Below are 23,765 nucleotides of genomic sequence, written 5' to 3'. Positions count from 1 at the left end.
TCTATCTGTAATCTCTCTCGGGAATATATAGTTCAGTGATGAGTTTCACTTCTTTATTGGTTTATGGGTTGTGTCTTTGGACTCGCGTAACCTAGAAGTAGAGATGAGCGTTAAAGTTGAATATTTCTTTTCCACAAGGCACACTGCTCAGCACTTGTGGACTGTAAACTCAACAATTTTATAAAACGTCATCAAAAATCCGCCGCCTGCAGTGTGTAAATTCACTTGTGTCCATGCCTCAAGCTGCCAGATACCAATCGACACAATTATATTTTGGCTTGGGAATGTGGCCACCCACCATTTTTAACATGCGGAGTAGGTTTGAAATGGGAAATGTAACAGGCTAGAACTGTCACTTCAGGCTGCACAATGTTACTCACGGGGCTGCTATTTCTTATTTCCCACCGCGGCACGAAGCTCGATGCTTGTTATTCACAGTCTGCTGAAGGATCCCCTTCCAGGTACCACTAGTGGACACTTTTGCAAGCGAAAGAATCCTCCTAGGGAAGGGCTAGACAAATCCCAGGTGCCAGGTAGGTAATGCCCCTTTAAAAATGAGAGCTGGCACCCAATTTTTAAGGTTTTTTTTTTCTAGGACAGAGCTAAGCAAACTCCAGCCCTCCAGCTTTGGTGCTACGACAAAACGTTTGCCTGCCCCTGGTCTAGTTGTTCTCAGTGGAGCTGGCTCCTGAAAAAAGAAAAAAAGTCCTGCTGGCTCCTGCATTGGACAGAATGACTCCTAAATTCACTATTCATTAGACCACCCATGTTCTAGGGGCCACCCACTAGTGGAAAAGAGGCTCCATTCGCAGGATTATAAACGGTGGGGCACTGTAATCTCTTTAAATAAAGTTCACCATACCATTTAGGTTCCCACATAAAGCCATCGTGTTTTGTGATTTCCACTGCTCTGAATTCTAAAACAATATCCTGATTTTGTAAAATCCGAGTCTTTCACTGCGACGTTCGCGGCGATATGTAACGTGTAGCGCAATTGTCATTTCCGCGTGCTGGTGCATGCGACGCATATTTACGTTTCCTGTGCGCGCGCGAGCAGGAAAAAAATGCCGTCTGGCGACGGCAACCCGCAGATAGGAGTCAGCCGTCCGTCCGTTTTTTCTTAACGGGCGGACGGCAAGAGGTTAAAGGGAACATGTCGCAGATGTTTAGGATTCAACTGATGGTAGCCGCGGTGTAATATACAGAGAGCTGGGAGAGATCTTTTACATGAAGGTTTATATTCATGGTAATAACGTCTGTGACCTCTCGCCTGATTTGTGAACAAGTCGGCAGCTTCCCGTAACCCAGAAACATGCTGGATGTTAACACTGTTAGAGGAAGTAACTGTATAAATAATGTCAATAACTTCTGCTCTGTGGATGACCTTTCAAATTCATAACTCGCTGGTAATGTGATGAGGAACCTCTGATGCATGCTCAAGACATGGGCTCAACTGTAGCTGCCAAAGTGGGCTCGGTTGTGTAGCCCAATGATTTGCAGCTATGGGTTTGTGTAGCACAGATAGTTCTTCTTTCGGTCCTCATAGGGTTCATTTGTTAGAATCCTTCATGCTAAATACCCATCTCATCTCGCAGCACTTGTTTCAAAGCTCCTGTATGTACTGATTGTTCCTTCTCGAAACCGTAATATACTCTTCTTTCTCCTTTTTTCTTTTTCTCAGTTATGCTCCAGCCCTTTGACTACGACCCCAATGAGAAGAGCAAGCATAAGTTTATGGTGCAGTCCATTTATGCTCCATCAGACATTACCGATATGGAAGCTGTAGTAAGTATCATACATTTCAAGTAATATCCTTCCCCCTGCTGCCTCCTGTGTGGTACGTTGTAATAGTCTTTGCAAACCGTGCACCATCTGACACATTGCTGTTAGATTGTACAGTATGATATGTAATGGCAAGGCCTTCCTGATTAGATTACGCATGCTTTTTTTACATTATGTAGATGTTCCTAAATCTGAAGATTTTTACTCACTTTCTGTTCCTAGAGAATCGCACAGGAAATAAAGTGCAATCTCCCCATTATTTATACCTTCTCCTACTCCTTCCAGAATGTTAAGGGTGAAGTACTGGGAGAGTAAAAAATACTCTTCCCAATACTTAAGCTCACCACACATGATTTGTGCGATTTGTGCAATCTTCTTTAGATCTACCAACAACTATGTAGTGCAAGGACCTGCCTGAATGGAAACAGATTGGATAGATTAGCTAGGTCCTCGTAATAAAATGTTTTGGTAGAGCTAAAGTTGGTTGTAATGTGTGTGGTGACTCTTCGAGCCAACATGGGACACTGCAGCTGTCACACTCCGGCTCTACACCAAGAGCTAAGTGACTGTGTTACTGCTCATCGCTCAGTTAATGGACTTCTACCTGCAGAGACTGTCAGTCAGCCCCTGCAGTTTGGGGATGGTATAGCTGGCTCTATAGAGGCAGAGACAGCTGGGTGGGTCCCGGCAATATTGTCAGGATACTTACAAGCTTCAGTGCGACTCTGCACTGTCAGCATATAGGGAGTATTAGCCCAAGATATGCTGACTTTGGGTCAAAGGAGGACATTATTAAATCTGCTCCTGTGACCCAAAAGAGTAATAAAACCGAAAAAAAAAGCTTTGGCTTGAGTATGGCCAAGATAACAATGTTTTAGGATGCATTTATAAGACTTGCATACACGTGAAATATTTTCTCGCTAAAAAATGTGTCATTCTAACAAGCCATGTGACTCGCAGACTTCTTGGGTGCTGTAAAGACAGTTCATTGGCACTGCTCATCACGCGTTTCCATGCTTCTAAATTGTCTTTTTTTAAATATTTTCAGTGGAAAGATGCAAAGCCGGATGACCTCATGGACTCCAAACTCCGGTGTCTCTTCGAGCTACCCTCTGAGAATGACAAACCTGTGAGTATCTTTGCATTTCAGCATTTCATTTTTCTGCTCCTCTTTGCAATGCTCTCAAAGTGTACCTGTCATTTTCATGTGCCCCTGGCCAATAGCCTATGCTCCAAGTATCCTCTCTAGCATCACTGGCCAGCTATTTATGCATTGTACTGCTGTTATTAAAGGAGAATTATGGGGAGAGTGAAATCCACTCATCCCCATAATTAGAGCCGACGTGTGACACTGACGCTGTAGCTGTCGCTAATCGGCTCTGTTGATCAGGAACTGAGCGATCACATATCGCTGAGTTCCCGATCTTCTAACTGCTGAGAGCGGTGACTGTCAGTCACAGCTCCCTGTAGGGATTCTGACTGAAGGGACGGACAAGGCAGGTTGTGGGCACAGCTGGCTCTACCTCTAGAGAAGCAGAGCCAACTTTCAATCAGTGGGGGGATCCCAACAATATTGTGGGGATCTGTCCTGGCTATTGCCGGATATATGCTGACAGCGCAGATGCTGAGTTTTGGGTCACAGGAGGACATTAGTATATGTGCTCCTGTGACACTAAAGAGAACAATGGCCAAAAAAGGTTGGGCCATAGTTGTCTTTTAAAGGTAGTCTCTTTTAAGGTGGAGCCTACAAGCTCTCTGAGGTACACTGTCTGGATTATGAATTATAGGCCTGAACCATAAGGACTTAAAATGAAGCTTCAGCCAAATAGTTTTTCTAGTTTTTGATTAAATGGAGGAGGCTTGCTTTTGCTTACTGTCGTCTATGTCAACATTGGAGAGACACAAAGTTAGTGGAATTCCCCTCTTAGTGTCCACGCTGGAAGATTTCCCCACCCACTGTTCCGGTGACAGCTTCAAAGTTCTAGACTTCCCCTCACTTTCTGTTTTTGTGACTGTGGTCCCCAGGTCAAATGGAGAGGAAACCTCAGGAAAAAAAACCTGACAGGTGTGCAAACCCTCAGCACTCGATTGTCTTGTCTTGAGTTCCACTTTATCATTACCTTTGCAGTCCACGCAGCCTTTTCATTTTGGCTCTGTCTTGTTTTTCAGCATGAAGGGGAAATAAACAAGACTCTATCTAGCAGTGTAACAAAGACAGAATCCTCTACCATGTTCAAATCGGTTAGCTCCAGTCTGGACGACTCTGAGTATAAGAAGGTGTTAGACGATAACAAAAGGATGCAGGCTGAAATCCAGAGGCTACGGGATGAGAACAAACCATTTAAGGTAAGATCTTTCCCATCACTCTATGTCAGGTTTAGATGGCCAAGGGGGGACTACGATTAGGATGATCAGAGATCAAACAGATCACATATGGGAGGGATAGAAATATTCTATTGGAGGATTCAAAGAAATTAAATCAGGAACCCTGTTATGGAGGTGATGGGTGTCGTCTTCGAATGTGTGTCATGGCTAGTTTTCTTCGCTTAACATCTGGGAATCAGGGCATTTGAGAGGGAACATTCACAACCACAACCAAATAACAGAGGCTAGTAAATAGCTTTTCATGAGAACAAACCATTTAAGGTAAGTTCTTTCCCATCACTCAATGTCAGGTTTAGATGGCCAAGGGGGTGACTAAGATTAGGAAGATCAAACAGATCACATATGGGAGGGATAGAAATATTCATTGGAGGATTCAAAGAAATTAAATCAGGAACCCTGTTATGGAGGTGATGGGTGTCGTCTTCGAAATCCTTATAGGAGTGCTTAATATGTATACAAAAATATAATACCATTAAAAAAGTAATTATTTCTGTACTAATAAAGGTTACATTTTGTAGACACTGACGGGTTAGACGTTCAATCCATAATCTATGTCCCATCCATTACACGAAATTCTAAATGGCTATAACCCCAGGTACAGAGTAAAGGAAGTTTTGAGATACAATGGAACTATAGAAATAGTGCAAAAGCAACTCTGGCCATTTAAACGTTGTTCATTGTGACCGTTGTAATTGATACAGAGGACAGAATATGAGCATGATGATGTGTGTCATGGCTAGTTTTCCTCACTTAACATCTGTGAATCAGGGCATTTGTGAGGAAACATTCACAACCAAATAACAGAAGCTAGTAAATAGCTTTTCACTTTGCAATCTGCAGTTTAGCCTTTAAAGTGAACCTGTCATTTGCCCATGCAGGGAAAAGCACCAGTTCACTTTAATGCCCACCCTACCAGCTTATACTTGCCTTTTTTTATCCTTCTGCTCCCCTGACACTCAGTTCCACCTTCTGTACCAAAGGAACACCTTGTGAAAGCTTTGAGCTGCCATGTGGAATCACAGAAATAAATATTCAGTCAGGTAGACATAGTGACAACCTCATTTTTGTGGTCTAAATAATATTGTCCTTCTATAGCAGCTGTGCATTGTCTAAATAGGATCACACAGTCCATGAGTCTGACAGCACTACCCTGTTTGCCGTGTAATCTGGCAGAGCTGACCAAGCGCACCCCCTCTCCCCATTAGCATTACATGTGTGCCTGAGGACACGTGTGATGAGAGATGTGGGCACCACCAGTGCACAACCTAGACTTCAACCATGCCTTCTTCATAAACACAGAAAAAAATAATGCATACAGTTCTGGTTCCAGTAAAAATCTTCTTTGTTCAAGGTGTAAAAGACATCAGTCCCTGATCAAGACAGGGTTTTAAAGTGTAGGTCCACTTTTGCCGTCAAATTTGGGAATACCCCACTATATGTTTGTGTTCCTATTCACACAGCATACCGAAAAAGTATTTTTATAAAATACATTTGTTACATTTTTAATTGTTTCTTTGGTGAAGGCCTTTGTGCAGATTCCAGGCTACTCTGAGCAGTGTGAATGTGAAAGTAGAGGGACAGACTGAGCTTCTTCCCATTAACATACAATGCTTCTAAGTCTTTAACCCTTTGTCAGGACAGACAGTGTTCACAACTGATAAGATCTGCAAGCACAGTACAGACGGGGGTTAATTAGAGTTATCAATGTCACATAGCCCCCTCAACATTTCATAGGGGAGAAGCCAGGTAAGCAAGTAAAAATGCAAGCAGCAATTTTTATATATACACATACACATACACACACACATACATACACACACACACACATTGTGTGATTTTGGAACATGTCACTAATATAAAGTAAGGGTTACCCCAATTTGGCTGCAAAAGTGGAAATGCACTTTAACTATTCCCTACTCTAAGGCTGGCCATACACCTGCCAATTTATTCCGTTCAACCTGCGGGCTGAACGAAAGAAATTGACCCGATTCTTCCACCAACACAAACAGCCTGTCGATCGAGAAAGCGCCGCTGTTTGCATTGTATGCACCTGTCAGAATACCCGATCAGAGCGGGCAGCTCATTGGCTGCCGGCTCTGATCGCAAGATGATTTTCCAGCCGCCTCCTTAGATCAGCTGATCGAGGAATGCCTGCTGAAAGGGAGCCAACCGCCCCACACACTGCGAATTTCAGCCAGTACATTAAAAACTGTCCAAAATTCGGCCAGTGTATGGGCACCTTTACACAAAAAAAAAAAGATTGGTTCTTTTTGTATCTTTTTTGTGTTCTTTAGTGTTGCGATTCTTATCTGTGGCCACTAGGTGGTACAATAACACCGCTCTTTTTTTTCTTTTCTTGCAGGAGGAAGACGGACTAAGGCTGAGAAAGGCCCCGCTCTCCAGTAACCCCGGGTCTACATCCTCTAGCCTTGTAAAAGAGGAAGGCCTAAATACCCGGATACTCGCTCTGATCATCTTGTTCTTCATCATCGGCGTCATTGTAGGGAAAGTGGCCTTGTAGACGGAGCATGCTTTAACCAGAGGGAAAACAAACAAAAAAATGTAAAAAAAAGAAATCATACTGTTGATGGTTTAGAAAGGAAATTAAATTTATTCATAACAAGAGAAAAACAAAAACCGTACCACACTTCACAGGTCCTGCCTTTTTACGTTCGTTCCCGCTAACTTTTTTGTTTCGCTTCTAGGGTCCGATCAGTTGTACAGAACAATTCATTAGCAAGACCATGATCGATTCCGTAACGTCACAACTAATTCTTCAAAAAAAAAACGTCATACTGTAAAATGTCATTTTAAAGAAGAAACAAAACAAAAAAAACACTTTTAAAGTTCCCGATAAGTGTTTCTGGTTTACCTCTTTTAAGAAAAAAAAAAAAAGTTCTGAAACTATGTCTCTCCTGAATTATAACTCTAGGTGGGTGCCGTCTTGCATCTCCAGTGTCCAGTAGTTGGGGGTTAGCGAGGGTTGTGGGGTGGGATGGGGGGTGATTCATTTTCTTAAATATATACATATATACATATATAAATAGAATAATTATTGTCAAGATTGTGTAGTACAGAGCTAATTTTGCTTTGGTCTCGTTCAGTCCTCCTTGGCAATACTTAATAATAGATGAAGGCTGTGTTGTACAGTGATCGCCTCTTGTATGCGATACTGTCTCTTAATATTGAACGTGGGGGTGCTACAGAATTGTATCTGAAAAAGGGACCAAGTGGTAGACTCAAGTATAGTTTCTAAGCTGTCTGATGAACATTTAAATGCTAATCCATCCAAAAATAAAGGTTCTGGAGATGCAGATGTTGGTTTGTATTACCTTGTGGCGGTTTTTTTTTTTTTCGTCTTGCAGAGCTGCATCCTTTTCCCCCATCGATTACTGTCTGGCTAGGTGAAGTAGAGGTAACTGTCTTGAATATATTTGTTTATAATAGAACCTACTGCTGGGCTTACCAGATATGCCCATGGAGGATCCAGAAAGGCAACAGTATGAGTATTTCACTTGACCTAAAGCCTGGTGGGCGGATTTGTTAAGGTAGTTGTGATTAATTGAGCCAGCGTCTGCCTGTGGGCAAGTGTTTTTTTTTTCTAAAGAGTATTTCACTGAGATCAAACTCCTAATTCGGCAGTGGATGGGAGCCCCCACGTGAGTGGTTTCCCAACCTGCCCGACTTCTATACATTCTCTAGCTGTTGGTGATCGGCAGTTGATTGCAGATGCACACAGCTTGACTGCGACCGTACATTTAAAAGTCACAGAAACAGGCTGGTGATGGGAGAATTTAGGTTTCAATTAGTATTTCTTAAAGCACCTACAGTATACTCTCTATCTAACCCCCAAATAGCCATCCCTTTTACCTTTCACCATATTCCTCAACATAACTGAAAGGGGTTTTGTAGGTAACTATAAAAGATAAAGAGTTAGTGCTGTGGGGAGCAGATGTGCGTTTTACTCATTACTCGTTTTTTGTTTTCACGGCTGTAGCTCAGTGGGTCCCTGACTTTCCGACAGCAAGTATTTGATGTGCCAGATTCAAAAGAATAGAGTAGGGGGTGTCTGCAGTCTGTGAAGAGAAGCAAGGTACATAGGCCAGCCATTAGTATGTATACTAGGTTGTAATGCTTTTAGAAATCGTATTACATGCCGCTTGTTCATTCTTTGTTTTGTTGGAAGGAATCAGCATTATTACACACACCCTTTAACTCCACATAAAACACCATCGTTAGTCGTTTACCCCACGCTAACTATATCTTTGGACTTTATTGTTTAGGTGACCTTTTTAGGTGTTGATGTGGATAAACACATATATGTACGTGTGTGGATGTATGACACACACACCTCAATATACACCTTGGATATCATCGTCTAGATCTGTTGGGGTTTTTCTTTTTTTTTTCCTCCGTGTGTTCCATTATGTGTGTGAAAACTTTAAAAAAAAATAATAATTCAGCTGTCTTGGAAATGATCTCCTGGGTCTTGTTAAACATCAGACTTTACCATTTTATATCTACAGTTTAAGAAAAAAAAAAAGAAGAAAAAAATTGATTGGGAAATAATGATATAACCAACCACCGTTAGGAGTCCCTGCTGTAAATTAAATCTTTCAAAAATCTCTTGATTTTTTTTATTTTATTTTTTTTGTTGTTGTCTTTTTCTAGTCTGTGTTTTCGATCATGAAATGTGGTTTTAGCTAACCTGAAAAAAAATTAAGTCTGAACATCAACCTGCGTTGAAACTGACGTGTAGTGACTAAAAGTACCTCTGCTAGTCATCTGGTCGATCTCTGTGTGTCTACAGGTCATCCTTGCATCTTGGACCCAGTCTTGACTTTGTCCATGTCAAAATTGAGCCACCCCCTTTGCTATATCCCGCCTCTGAGGTTCAGGTACTTGGCACTTAAGCTGGCCAAGCATGGATAACATTTTGTTAATTTCCTGCTTAATCAGATAAAATTGGATCCTCCATCCCTGCTCTTTAACGTGGATGGGGGAATCTAAAGATTTCTCTAGTTCAGCTCCTTTAGGGGTGGGTGTGTGGCTCCTTGTGGGTGGCCCTGCCTGCACCATGAGCTTCAATAAAAGTCGTTTTGTTTAAGAAGCCGGTTGGAAAATTATTGGAAAAACAGTGACTGGAACCAGTCAGCTTTTGTGTGGATATTTTGACAGAATACAATAGCTGACAGTAAAGTCCTCCATCCCTGCTCTTTAGCGTGGGTGGGGGAAATCTAAAGATTTCTCTAGTTCAGCTTCTTAGGGGTGGGGCCACCTTAAATGTGAGAAGAAAGCTTATCAGGGCAGGGTCTTAATCTTTACATGGGCTGAATTCAACACCCTATATATTGCCTGGGTCTAGGATCCACAGGGATCGATTAGAATACTTAATCTTCACATGGGCTAAATTCAACACCCTCTATACCGCCTGGGTCTAGGATACACAGGGATCGATTAGAAGAATATCCCAAATAATGCCTCTGCCACAAGGTGCTGCGCTTCACCAATCCACCTTATAAACATTTTAGCCCAGGTCAGATGTTCTTTAAAGTGATGCTGGCATAGAAACATATAAAGGAGCTGCCATTGCTTAAAATGGTGGGTGTGTGGCTGTTCTGCTAAGCCACTGACTTCATTACTTTTAAGTCGCTGACCTGACACCAGCACACATAAAAAAAAGTTAGAATTTCTTGTCTGTATACTTGTTCTAGGTCAGTGTCTCAAAGTATTCAATCAAGGGGCTCAGTACAACCATGAAACTACCATTTGTATTAAGTGTCTCAGCAGTGGCAACCGCGCCATTCATATAACTCAAACATAAGTTGGTGCCGTTCCTCAGCGGGCTCTTGTCTCTGCTCTTCTGATTAACACCAAAGACTAGAAGATACAGCACCATATTCCTTAACTTTGCAACATCCATATTATCTATTTCTGTACAAATGCAAGTACACAGGGCAACAATTTTGTTATCTCCACCGTTTCTTTAACCCTGTGTAGTTGCATGTGTACCAACTTCTGCAAGGATGTCTTATGTGGTGCCCAGAGTTTGATATAGTTATCCTTTAGGTTACCCTGCCAAAGTCTTATAATAACCCGTCCGTGTTCCTGCAAGGTGCTGTTGTGTGGCTCACAGTGCTCCTGTAAACTTTGCCACCTATCCCTTACTTCTGTGCATGCATGGGAAAAAAAATTTTGTTTCTAAAGAAAGGTCGTATATCATTGGGATGCACAATAGATAACTTCTCCATAGTTATTAATTTGATTTTCTCAATGCATGTGCAGAAACAAGGGATTGGATGGAGAGTTTGAGGCAGCCTAGTGTGGATCTTGCAGGATCATAGCCAGGTTAGTATAAAAGTTGGGAGGGAGGGGGAGTTAAGGTAACCTAAAAAAATTCTATACAAAAGTACACGGTCTCGCCCACAAAAGGTCAGCACCTGGATTAAGCTAAGCCAATAGGTAAGAGCCTTCCACTGGATAAAAGGTCTAGGTTCAGCAATGTTATGCCCCCACAAAATGAGCTCAGCTGCCTACCTGACTATACTGAATGACCAGGCGTTTCCATGCATGGATTTTTTCTTCCCTGATGGTACATTGGGCATATTCCAAGATTACAATGCGAGGATCCATCGGGCTCAAATTGTGAAAGAGTGGATCGGGGAGTACGAGACACCATTTTCACACATGGTCTGGCCACCACAGAGTCCAGACCTTAACCCCATTGAGAATCTTTGGGATGTTCTGGAGAAGACTTTATGCCGTGTCTGAACTCTCCCATCATCACTACAAGAGCTTGGTGAAAAATGAATGCAACTCTGGATGGAAATAAATGTTTGACACCGCATAAGGTTATTGAAACTGCCATGGTAAATGCAGCTAAAGGCAGTCCAAGGAAATATTAGAGTGTGACTTTTTTTTGACCAAGGCCTCCCAAAACATATTTTGTTTAGTTACAGGTGGGTTGAATCAGCTGCTGGATTCTCTTGTCTCCAGAGCCTCCATTGGGGAGCTTCTACACCCTCCATTGAGGCTTTAATTAAGTCATTCTCTCTGATGACCTATCAGGAATTCTACTGGAGATGTTCCACCAAGAGAAGTCAGTGTGTGATTCAGCTTGTCTGGAAAACAGACATACAGTCATCCTTTAATTTTATAGAATTATTTAAAAAGAGGTGCCAAAAAAATTATTTTTTGTGACAGTCACATTTTTAAATGTTTGCTTTTCCATATATTTGGTATTGTATCAAATACAGGTATTTTATCGAATAACCTAGAATAATAAGAGCAAGATTAGATATGCTTGGTGCTCTAGCTCTTGTGGAACTACAGTACAAGTCCCATAAGGCAATGCAAGACTCTTACAGCCACAGACATGACTATTAGAGGCGTAGGCATGATGGGTTCACCACAGCTGGAGGGCCAAGATTGCCTACCCCTGCTCTAGAGAGAACTCTGTATATGAATTATCCTCATTCAACATCCTTGGAGAACTACTGCTGAGCTATCAGCCACACTGGGAGTGCATTGTTTTCAATGAGCCATCTGACTTTTGCAGTGAGAAGAAGCAGTAAAGCACAAATAATGTGTTGTGCCAGAAGCAGGCTATGTAATCATCATGCAGAGTATGATTTACATCAAGCTAATCACATTTAGCCAAATATAAGAAAAAAACTGGACCTCCAGCTCAACCTAAATATATCTTCACCATAATACTTGGCAAAGGATTTGGAATTCAGTTCAGCTAGGCTTGTGATCCGCACATGATTAAACTTGGCAAGAGCCCTTGGGACCCACAATCTTTTGCTACAATAGATAAGTGCATAAACCCTTTTTAGCACCCCCTTCCCTTTCCCCAGATTTTCCATAACAGGCTCATTCACAAAGATTTCGGATATAGATCTTTATTTCATCCATGTGACTGTAATTTTCCAATGTCATTATTTGAATACTTCTCACTTTTGTTGACAATAAGAACCCTTTTCCTAGAGTGTTAAAGTGAATAGAATTGCGGTCCTGCATTGGGCACTAGGACAGCAAAGATTTTGAAGAGTTGCTTGGTGGCCACACGGTAAAGAACACCAGGGAGCTGAAATGTAGGTATGTAAGCTAAAGTGAAAATGCTGGAGGAGGTGGTGGTTAAGTTAATTTAAAGGATAAGCGCAGAGTCGTGGTTCTCTGTACATTATCATTGCTCTGATCTCAAGTCCTGTCCCTGGATTCCTTTCATACCGACCATGACATTCTCCCAAAAAATGCTGCCTATGACAGTAGCAGAGCCTTTCTGCGCGACCTCCACACCAAAGATTTTTTGTTGTTGTTGTTTTTGTCCTTACTCTTCCTGTATTAAAGTGAGTCTGTACTAAGCAAAGTAACAGGTACACTTTATTCAACCCTGCCAGCAGTAGATACTCAGCCACCAGTGCTGGCAGGTAAGTTGAAGAGAGTAAAAGGCTTTCCCTTGCCCAAAATCTTTCTACAATCTTGGCAGTGGTATAGCAAATTGAAGGTATGTGCTACTATAGGCCGCTATTGAAGTGAACCTATTTGCTTTAAAGCCTCTGGCCTGTTTTTATATTGGGTGTCAAGGGTTGAACTAATAAGTGGGCCTTGCATTTTAAGGGTCCATTTATACTCATGCATGTGTTTTCACGCTTTCTTTTTTTTTTATTTATTGAGAATTGGCTTGCGTTTAGCATTTCCATTCATTTAATTGGTCCTAGATCCATCCAGGGTTCCAACAAAAATGTACATGCCTCATTTTTTCACCTTATTGTATATGGGCATTTTTAATGGCACCCACAGTACACATCACCAGCATTTTGCTGTGCCACAGAAAGCAGGTTAAAAAGTTGTACATTTTGCCTTGTATATATAAAATAGATATAGAAAATGTATTTTAAAAAAACAGGAAGCAAATAAATGAACAACAGAATCGGGTGCATTTATTGCAAATTAAGCTTCTCAAATAGCAAAGGATTTGCAACAGTTTAATGTGCATTTGTGACCCCCATGCCTGCAGTTCCCTCACTCGGAGGCTTCCTGTATGCAACAGCTGCTGTCAGCATTCCTTACACAGAGTAGGACCTGACTTGTGAAAATGAAAGCTGGTCCAATGCTGCTTATAAGTAGCAGACTCCTGTCCCAGTGTAATGGGCCAGGAGTCTGCTGACAGCAATGCAGCCCTGATGACGTTTGACAGCCCAGCCCCACCGCATACAAAGCAGCTTGACGTATGTAACCTGCGGTGCTCAGCTGTCAGTTTTTACAGTCCAGTTCTGTGTAGCGGGAGTGATTGTGCTTCTCAAGTGTATCCTTTCCCCCAGTACGGCACTGGTTTATGAACATCCACACAAGTCTCCAAGACATGCTTCTTGCAGTATGGGCTTCACAACGTGTACTGGTACCTGTAATCTGCAGAGCTGGGCTGTCTGTTCGAGAGCCGAGCCCAGCTCTTGAAACAAGAGACCTGCGGAGCTCAGCTGGCACTTTCACAGCATGGTCCCTTTGTATGTATCAGGAGCATTGACAGCGGCTTCTGATACATAGAGATGGACCTGTGTGTCAAATTGACAGGTCAGCCTTGCAGACTACAGACCTCATTAAAAGTTGCAAATACCACTACAGAACAGAAGATGCCCTGGAGACTGGTGCACATGTTTAGAAATAATTGCTGTACTGGCTGGGTAAGGCTACACTTTTAGGGTCTGCATACCTAGTATATTGTATAACATACACAGGAACACTTTGAAATGGGTGTTCGGTGTTAATGCATGAGTAATGGTAGGGGGCAGGTTCTCCATTGACATATCCAGCATTACAAACATTTGCCCCAAGTGCACCCCTTCTACTTAGGTCATATCAGTTAGCAACCTTCTCTGCTAGTTTCACAGTTAGGTCCTAAAGCAGAGGTAGGCAGCATTGGCACTCCAGCTTCGGTGCCTCTGCCCGTCAGTCTTGCAATGCCTCATGGGACTTGTAGATCCAAAACATCTGGAGTTTTCCTACTGTTGACCTAAGGAGACAACGTCCAGTCATCTTCACTATAAGTGAAGATGACTGGAGCTGGCTTTAACTGGTGGAGATGGTTGCTGGTTGATCTGAGGTACGTAAAATAGGGTATGTAGGGGATATGGGGGAGACATTTTTGTAAAGATGGAGTAATCCATTAAACAAATTTTTTTATGAAGTCTATACATTCCCCAGTTCACATAAGTCAGAGGGACAGCTGCTTGAGAATTGCCTACATAAGCAAACAGGAAGATGAGATACATTTTATATGAAGCTTTCACAAAAAGAAATATTTTATATCACAAATTAGAAAAACTTTTCATAAAAAAGGGACACAGAGTTCATAACATTATATATAATGACACATTTCTCCTTTTTAAACAAACGCAAGTCTGTTTTTTAGTGCTGTGCACTGTCCACATATTGGCCAAATCCCAAAGAGCCAAACCAGTCATTCCTTCCAGGAGCAGCACAGTACTGGTGAAAAGAGCACCTGTATAGTCATTTAGTGACGGCAGCCATTAGGCAGGCACAAGGCAGTAGCCATAAGAATGCGGCTTATTTCTTTTGGTCAAATTTTTAGAGAATTTTTTAGACTCCACGTTAGTTCCAGCCAAATCATTGAAGGCTTGCCAATGCAGGTTGCAGGTCCCCTTTTAAAAAAAAGGCATCAAAAGCCATTTTTGTTCAGTTTCTGGCTTTGGTATAGGGAAACCTCCTCAGCACTGGGACTTTTTACAAAAAAAATATTTTTTTTTCAGCATGTGCATTAGCTAAGATAAAATACTATGTACAGTATCTTAAAACAATACCAAGAAAAGCAAAAACCTCGACGTATCTTTTTTAGAGGAAGACTTAGTGTGTCCTAGTATATCAGAGATCTGCACCTGACAAAACAGACGCAATGATTCAGTTCTGTCTTATATAAATATGTAATACAATAAACATTGAGAGCAAGGCCCAACAATGAGGCCTAGGCAAAGCTGCAAGGTTCGATGCATTGTCTGTACGGAAGCTTTGCTTCAGGGGCTCCGTGGACTCCCCAGAACACTGGATGAGAGGAGGCTGGTAGGATGTTGGCCTCTTTTGAGGTATTGACGGACTGGACCCGTCTGTAGGCCTTTCGCCCATGTAAAGAAGAAGACGGCTATGGTTGTCCTGCTCAATTTTAAATAATTCATATTCAGTGTGGGGGAGGCTGACACCCAGGGCAGTACAACCTCCCGTGACCGAAATGTCTTGCTCTTCCCCTATGGTCCACGAACCGGCCTCGCCACAGCTTCCAGGCCGTGAAGTGTTCAACATCTGTAAGATGACCTGGTTTAGTGGTTTAACCCATACTTTGTTAACTGTAAAGGTCAACTCCGTGCCGCCCTTCACTCGCTCGGAGCAAATGCCTTTAGTGTAGAAACCAGCAGCACGCAGAGTGAAAGTTGGCTGCTTGCAGAGAGGGTCCGCGTAGTGGTAGTAGAGCCCTTCCCAGGAGCGGTTATCTGAGTGGAACATCAGGTAACGAGTGAGGAAGAGTACGTTTGGGCGCACTTCGCATTGGCTGCTAACCCATTCGCCTCGGAGGTGGGCCGGAGGCTGCGCAGTGGAAGGCAAGACAGGTGGGTGGTGCTCGTCGGCATTGTATATTGTCCCGCAGACGAGGCATGGGTGGACGTGGTGCTGCAAATAGATAATGGGTGTAAGTAAATAGAAATCACTTTAGGCCTTATTTAGAAATTCTGGACAGGCAGGGGTGTAAAAATGTGCAATAGGGTCCCTAGAGACAAGACATTAAAGTATTTCTAATGCCAACATAGGAAGTAGGCTAAAATCTCTTAATTGGGAACATAGACAACAACAAAACTAATTTTCCAGTCAAATTAGTAAGGTTTAGAACTTCTGTTGGGTTATTGTTGCTGTCTGTGACACCGCTCAACTCATTTCTTGCTATCACGGGGACAGGAAGTCAGACAAAATCTCCATAACAGGAACAAGAGAGCTTTATTTAAAGGCTAAGTTTATATTTTATACCATATTTCATGGCACACCCATATTCAGCGTGTAACATGAAATATTGTATGGTCACATTGACCATTGAAACTTACCAAAGCGCTCTGTAGCGGCTGCTGGTATCCATTTGGCCGGTAGTGCGCCCTTTCCAACCGATCCGTATGAGTGTCTCCCAGAAACAGCTTCTCCACCAGTCCTCCCCCCAGATGTCCGTTGTATTGTTTCTCCAGTCTCACTAGACTTAACTCATGCATTGAGAAGGTGATGGCAGCAGTGCAGTCTCTGTTCAGCTTGGCGCTAAGAAGCTCATATACCCTCCCGGGTGCCCATGTCCTCCCAGTGGACACAAAGCCAGAGCAGGTCCTGTTCATCTGGGCTCTGATGTTACTCATGGCTTCCTGACTGTAGAACACAATCCCCACTTTGTGCAGGTTGTAATCAGCCTCGGTGGCCCCCCTTGTAATCCAGGATGCTTGGCGTAGTCGCAGTTTTCCCTTGATCACCAGAGAGTAGGAAGGGTGATGACACTGGGGGTCTGTGTAATAGAACTGGAGAGCCTTGATCAAACGATTAGGGTAGAAGGTGTAGGACCTTGTAAGGAATTCTGGGCCAGGTCGAACTTCACATCTGTAATTAGTAAATAAATTAAAATATAAACACAGTAACAGATTTATTTATCATTTACACTGTCTGATCTTTTCATAGAAACCTACATATTATATACACTATATGACCAAAGGTTTGGGGACCATCACATGTTGGACATCGCTTGTTGGACACTCCATTCCATACATTTGTATAGAACTGCCTTCCCCACAACGCACTCTAAATCAGTGGTTCTCAACCTGTGTAACCTCAGTATCCACATTTGTCCTTGGTCATTAAGTCGTGACCCAAGTCGCACTTGGGTCGCATGTGTTCCGGTGCGGGCAAATGAACTGTGGGGCGGGAGTTGCGTTTGGGGTGCCATTGAAATGAATGTCATTGCAATGCACCTCCCGCATCAGAACGTGTAGTAGGTAATTGAACTGTACTAGTGTGCACCAGAATCGTGGTACAGTGCGGTAATTGAACTGTACTAGTGTGAACGGGCCCTCAAAAGCCCCCGAAACATGTTGGATACTCTGTTTCGTTGTTTGCAAACCAATTCTATTCTCCTTGTCGTTTGTGACTAGCTTCCCGCTTTCATCCTTTATTGGGCCTATCTGCTCGTTGTGTCTTGTTTGGCACCCTTATTGGAGACTTTATATACATGAATCTTCAATTCCAGGTGCCGTTGTTTGAAGGACATGCTGTTTTTTCGTTGAGAGTGGCCTCATCAGAGACATTGTACTTTATCACGTTCTGACTGATCTTCTGATTATTGGAATACATAGGGACTCCTGGTGTCATAGGGACAGGAAGTGAGGGAGAATCTCCCAGTAAGGTCAGACAGAAATAGAAACCTGAGATCTTGTGACTCTACCCTAAATTTTGGCTGGAGTTAGGCTATTAAAAAAAAGCATCATGCTTTAGCTAATTATTCCCCAGCAAGTTTTATTGACCAAGGAGGATCTAAAGCAGTCTTTGGTTCTCAAGTGTCTAAAAAGAGTGTTGGATTCTCATTGATTGGTACTGTACATGGCAAGCTGTATTGGTTAGCTGAATCCTTCTGTGATGTATGAGGGAAACATTCCTGTTGGTAGGTAACAGCAACATGATTTATACATTTCCTCACCCTGTGGAGATCCAGTGACCTTCTATGTTAGGAGGCAAGACCGCGGATATACGGGCTCCGTCCTGTAGGTGGCGCAGTTGGTATTGACATTGAGGCTCCCGGTTCAGCTTCCCAGGGGTAAGAAACTGTTCTGGTGAGACTGGTACATTCCACAGCTTGTCTCCATAGACCAGAGCTGTGAATGAGACAAGAAGAGCATAGATCAAATCCACGGAATACCTACTGAGGACCTTGTGATAAAAAGGGCATCAGAAATAGGACAGGTTCTAAAATGTATTCACCCATGCTGCGCTAGACATAATGCAAGGCAGAATTATGCTGCTGGGAGGGTGGCCCTCGTTGGTTGGATTGATGACTATATAATATTATTAATAGACAAAATGCCCTTCTTTTAATATATATATTGTAATAACATTATATTATATCATAATAATATTATTAATTTTTTTAATAATACGTTTTTATTACTTTCAACAGTATACAAATGGGGTACATACATAGAACAGAGAATTTCCAAGAAGCATGGTCCAACACATGCCAATATGGGAAAGCAAGAAGGGGCCCTTTACAGAACAGTATGATACAGAGTTTGTGGTAAGACAGTACATAGAGATCATAGTAGACTAGAAAATATAAATTGAATATGATTTATTTTATTTTAATTATATTTAAAACACAACTTAATTATTTTTTTTATGTAATAGAAAAAAATCCTGGAGTTTTATTTTTTGAGAGATTTCCCTTGACTTCCTATCCTATAAACATAACAGGACAGAAGAGGAAATCTCTCTGGAGTGAGGGAATCCTCTTTTAGATGTCCCTGAAGCAAGTGTCCCCACTGGAAGATCTTTCCTCTACTCCTGTTCCTTGCGGCATCTCAAACGTATGGATTTTCCCTCATTTTCAGTCTTGCAGACAACGTCCACTATGATAAACAGAGAGGGCGAATCTCCCCAGTGGGGGCACAGACGGTGATATAAACCTGACACGGGTGCCAACCCTTCTATTCAAGTTTTGGCTTTAGATACACTTTCAATTTCTACTCAAAGTTGTACAGGCCCTTAGTTCTGTGCCTACAACTGTCTTATGTGAAATCGGTCCCTAGTCTCTTATCTTGTACTGCGCTACGGCATTTATCACCGATACCCCTTTGCAATATATAAATGTACATTTGTTAACATCTTTCCAGCAGCATCTTGCCATTGATCCGGCATAACACTGCCCATGGCTTGTGGCACCGTCTCACACATCATGCTTGGTGACTTTAAATATATTTTGATGTATTTGTTATGCCATTGTATATGATATTTCGAGGGACAAATCTTTACAACCAGGGACCGTCCCTGGAAATCACATATGGTAAATGATGTTCATAGAGCTGTATGCGAAGGGCCATTGTGGGTGGAATGATTCATGATCCGTGTCTTTCTGGAACAGTCTTGCTCCCGTGTGATAAGGCAGCATTGTGCTCCTGGAGATTCAGAAAGGATTAGGGTGTCTCCGCCTGGTTTAACAGGGTGCCATCCTGTCTCCGAGCCTCCAGACAAGGGTAACAGTCTTATATTGTACAGAACATGACATCACAGGAGCTGTCAAATGGCAGATCTCTGCAGCCATAAAGACATGTCATGTAGTGGTTTACAGCAGCACTTAAAGGGCCATTAAACTTAAAACACAAGTTCACTTCCATAAAAAGCCATCAATAAACACACACAGACATGCGTGTTCCCATGCATTAATAGACGCCACTGAGGTGCTTCCCATGATTGTACTATTTGATATGTAGAGCTGAGTGAATCCTATTGACTTAAAGCTGAACTCCAAGATAAGAAAATATTGTCCTCATACAAGAATCATGTATATTCTAATTGAATCTTGGTGAGCTTTGTGTATTTCTTCCAGATCTGTCTAGTAATACAGCGTGACACTCATATAAAGACCGATCACTGCTGCTCTCTCTCCTTGTGCAGGGCGACTGGTCTTGTCTCCACCCCCTCCTGTACTTTCCTGTAGCAGGTGCAGCCTTCATGTAATAAAGACAGGTCACTGTTGCTCTCTCCCCTTGTGCAGGGAGACTGGTCTTGTCCCCGCCCCCTCCTTCAGTTTTCTGCAGGGAGACTGTAGTAGGTGGAGCCTTCCTGTAATAAAGACCGGTCACTGCTCCTCTCTCTCCTTGTGCAGGGAGACTGGTCTTGTCTGCCCCCTGCAGTGGAGTAGATTAAGGGAGTTATATAGTATAAAAGCACACTGGTAGAACATAGGACCGGCTGCATTAAAAAAAAAAGACAAGTTGGCATTGAACATTATACAGTAAGTACATGAAAAGGGTTTTTTACTTCTTTTTTTTGCCTGGTTGCAGAATACAGGATAGGACACCATGGCTGTTCATATAATCTGTTTTCATCTCAGTTATTGTTTTTTTTCAAGTTCAGATTTGGCTGTAAAGGTTCTCCTCTATCTGGGATCAGAGCTCGGCATGCTGGAAGACAACTGCTTGGCTGGAACAGTCCTGTGGTTTTCTGTTATTTTGATACCCTTGTCTTTCTAGCTAATCCAAAAATTAAAATCACTTAAATGTGTTATTATTGTATTAGGTCACAGCATTCTCAGCTGCGGTCAACTTTCTTCGCCATGTGTTATAAGGGGTTGCAGAAAAGAGGCTTCCCGACCTGGGGTCCTTGTTATTCCGAAGTTAAGGTAAGACTCCGGGCCAATGTCTAAATACATAGAGGCTCTGTTTTGTCGGCCCTATGTGTAATTATGTTCTTTCTCTGTCCTTTTCATGCCTGTAGTCCCCCATTGTAGTTTCTTCTGGTCATCTGCCTGCTCATTAGACTATAAAAAGCATCACAATGCTGCTGAGATCCTCCCTAAGCCTCTTCCTTAATACCTCTCCCAAAGCCTGAAGCATGTTAGAGCATACTGGCAGTACTGGGAAATGCAATAAAGCAAGTTCATGATTGCCCACTCACTTCCTGGACTGTCAGCTAAACCCCTATTTAGCCTCTTTAGTGTACTGCCATAGAAGGTCCACTTTGGCTGGCAGTAGTGTCTCTAATCCCCCCCACCTCTTGTGGATTCTACCTTGAAATGTCTGCAGTAATCACCCCGGAAAGCGGCTACAGTGAGTTCAGCTCAAAGCAAAGCCATGGGTGACCTCAGAAACAAAAGAAAATGACACAGCTTTCAAATCCAGATTTTTTTCCCTTCCCCAATACACTCAAAAAGTAAAAAAAAAAGTCTTACTTGGGGTTCCTTTTTAACATCCACTAGTTGGAGTTCTTTTGGAACCTTCTTTTGTAAGTTTGTGTAGAGAAAGAAAATATGACTGACTAAGACAGGGGCACTACAACGTCTTATGCCTTACAACCAAGGAAGGTGCCATCTTAGCTTCTGTATGGATTGCAGTTGACATGGTGCTGCACATGTGATCAGCTACGCCACCAGCCATAAGTTGGCATGCCTTGAAAGTAACTGTTTTGGGACACATTAAATTGGTGAATAAAGTTACTCTTTCTAAACATTTTCTTGTTTGATGAGGCCCATGGACCTGCTAATAGCTGGCTATAGTTTTGATTTGGAAGGAAGTCAAATGGCGCTGATCCCTGTAGCATGTCAATTGGGGTGAGTTACTTACCCCTTCTTATGACACTTGCATCCTGGTTAGGACTTGGCCTTGCATCTAAACTGCTCTTCTTCCCCATAAAATGCTCATTGATAAACAGCTCAAAGCAACTCAGAAACCAATCATAAGCAACTCAGATGCAACTCAAGGCAACGCAACGCGGTGCTGCATTTGACTTCAGCCTGATGCCTACGCGCAAGAACCCTTACAATAAATCTGATCATTGTTCATAAAAGGAGTCTAATGTCCCTTTAATAGCTGAAGCACATGGAACCAGTTTGCAGATAAGACCCCGGCTCTGCAGCTAATCTGGACCTTCCCTTCGCTTTTATTCCTGCCGCTATCATCTGACTCCATTCATTGCCGATTTGATAATCCACACACGCCGTTTCCTTGTCCGGGCTGGATAGAAAGCAGATTGTGCTCGTGGTTTGTTTCTGCAGCAGACGGGAAGCGAGAGGTCAGCGAGAGGGACAACCCAGTCTAATTTGCTATCGCTATGAGTACCGGGGCCTAGGCTCCATCACTTACCTTGCGGGTTTAATAAATACAGATGTGTATAATCCAGGGGATTCCGCAGAAGAGATGAAACATGTGTACCCCCACCCAGCTCCGCGTCACATGACACTGGCATCCGCTGAACTAGATGTGACACTGCCACAATTATCGCTTCACCTATACATCTGGCTTTGATAATTCCCAGTTTGCAAAGCCGGATTGAATTGCATGATGATGTATGCATCTTCTACATCAGGAGTAGGCAACCTCGGCTCGCTAGCTGTGGTAAAACTAAAAGTCTCATCATGCCTATGACTGTCTATGAGTCTTGCAATGCCTCATGGGACTTGTAGTTCCACATCAGCTGGAGTGCTGAGGTTGCCTACCCCTGCTTTACATGCTACCTTTAAACTGAAAAATTCCAATCAAATGTTCCTATAAACAAGTAATTCCCAAAAAGTTAACTTTGGAGCAAGAAAACAAAGGAAATGAGCTGATCAGCAATCGCTTGTCATTTTTTGCTCATATGACCCAAATCTCTTGAACAGCTGCAGGTGTAGTTTGAGCTCCAGGACCATTGTAGACAGGCATTGTTTTCCCGTGCTTCATGGGCGCAAATACAGCTCAGCAGGTTCCCATTTATTTCAGCGGCATGGAGGATAGTTCTAAATCTGCATCTGACCCTCATTGTGTTGCATTTCTTTGGACGCAACAGGTCCTTATGAGTTGTGTTCACATTTCAAGCATAGCAGATCAACCATCCTTTTTTACGTTTTTGTATTTACTTGTATTTTTTGTATTTTAATATTTTTACATCATTGGATTTAATAAGCTTTGGTATTTGTAACCAACACTGCACAAGCTCAAGGTCCCATTGTGTCCCCAGAGCTTTTTTTGTAGTAGTAAATTGGTCATCAAGTCTGCATCCTGAAAGAAGATATAGAAGGGGTGAGTTGGTGGGGTATAATATAAAAAATCCATTGAACGGTGGAGTCCCAGATCCCATTATTTTATTTTAGGTGTTTTGGCAAATGCAATCCTTGCATGCATTTGACAGCAATGCACGTCTACAATGCAAGTCCTTTACGGTGACCATACAAGCATTGCTTGCACCAATTGAGTGGTTAACAAAAGAGCGACTACAAGCACTTTTGATAAAAGCTTAGTCAAAAGTGCGGGTTATGTCTTTGACATGCTTGAAATTCTCTGCTTGTTTAGCCCCTATTGAATGAAAGGTTTTCTCCATGCGTATACCTAGGGTTGCCACCTTTTTTTTCAAGCAAAACCCGAACACTCCAGCAACGCATAGTCATTTTTGTGGGAGAATGAGTCGTGGCTTGTTCAAATGTAAAAAGTGCCGCCCATTCATATGTAAATATCACAGTAGAGACTATTTTCAGTGGGGTATACCATGTTTATATAGTATATATCTGGGGACCTGCGGCACACTGGCAAGTTGTGATTAACTCCAAATACATGCGTCGTGTATACTTTACAAAAAAATTGCCGCGAGGTGCTACTGTGTTCGGGTTTGGCTTGAAGAAAAGGTGGCAACCCTACATGTGAACCAAACCTGGTGGGGTGGCATTTGCTGGAGGTCAGGTAAATGGAGAAGCTGGTGTGGAAGAGATGTGGTTGTATGATTTCATTCATACAAATTTATGATTCTCTCATAAATGAAACAAAATGTACTTTTTAATAGCATAAAGAGTTTTGTACAAGTTACTGTGAGCTGGATATAATCTC

The 23,765-nt window shown here is 42.4% G+C and overlaps 2 protein-coding genes across 2 annotated transcripts in view; one reads left to right on the top strand and one right to left on the bottom strand.

The window, feature by feature from the left end:
• The window catches only part of VAPB (VAMP associated protein B and C), a 28,771-nt gene extending 21,973 nt beyond the window's left edge, over nt 1-6,798 (top strand). The window contains exons 3-6 of the mRNA XM_018574773.1: nt 1,682-1,785; nt 2,831-2,911; nt 3,952-4,128; nt 6,530-6,798. Of these exons, the coding sequence (XP_018430275.1) occupies nt 1,682-1,785; nt 2,831-2,911; nt 3,952-4,128; nt 6,530-6,688 (521 nt within the window). The 3' untranslated portion in view covers nt 6,689-6,798. The remainder of the gene's footprint in view (nt 1-1,681; nt 1,786-2,830; nt 2,912-3,951; nt 4,129-6,529) is intronic.
• An 8,050-nt stretch (nt 6,799-14,848) lies between these two features.
• APCDD1L (APC down-regulated 1 like) overlaps nt 14,849-23,765 on the bottom strand; it is a 31,914-nt gene continuing 22,997 nt past the window's right edge. The window contains exons 2-4 of the mRNA XM_018574468.1: nt 17,897-18,071; nt 16,275-16,806; nt 14,849-15,849 (exon numbers count right to left, since the gene is read on the bottom strand). Of these exons, the coding sequence (XP_018429970.1) occupies nt 15,088-15,849; nt 16,275-16,806; nt 17,897-18,071 (1,469 nt within the window). The 3' untranslated portion in view covers nt 14,849-15,087. The remainder of the gene's footprint in view (nt 15,850-16,274; nt 16,807-17,896; nt 18,072-23,765) is intronic.

This window comes from Nanorana parkeri, unplaced genomic scaffold, assembly GCF_000935625.1.
Source record: "Nanorana parkeri isolate BGI_ZX_2015 unplaced genomic scaffold, ASM93562v1 scaffold50, whole genome shotgun sequence".
Taxonomy (NCBI): domain Eukaryota; kingdom Metazoa; phylum Chordata; class Amphibia; order Anura; family Dicroglossidae; genus Nanorana; species Nanorana parkeri.
Note: the sequence above shows the minus strand (reverse complement) of the source record. Positions and strands in the feature narration are given on the sequence as shown.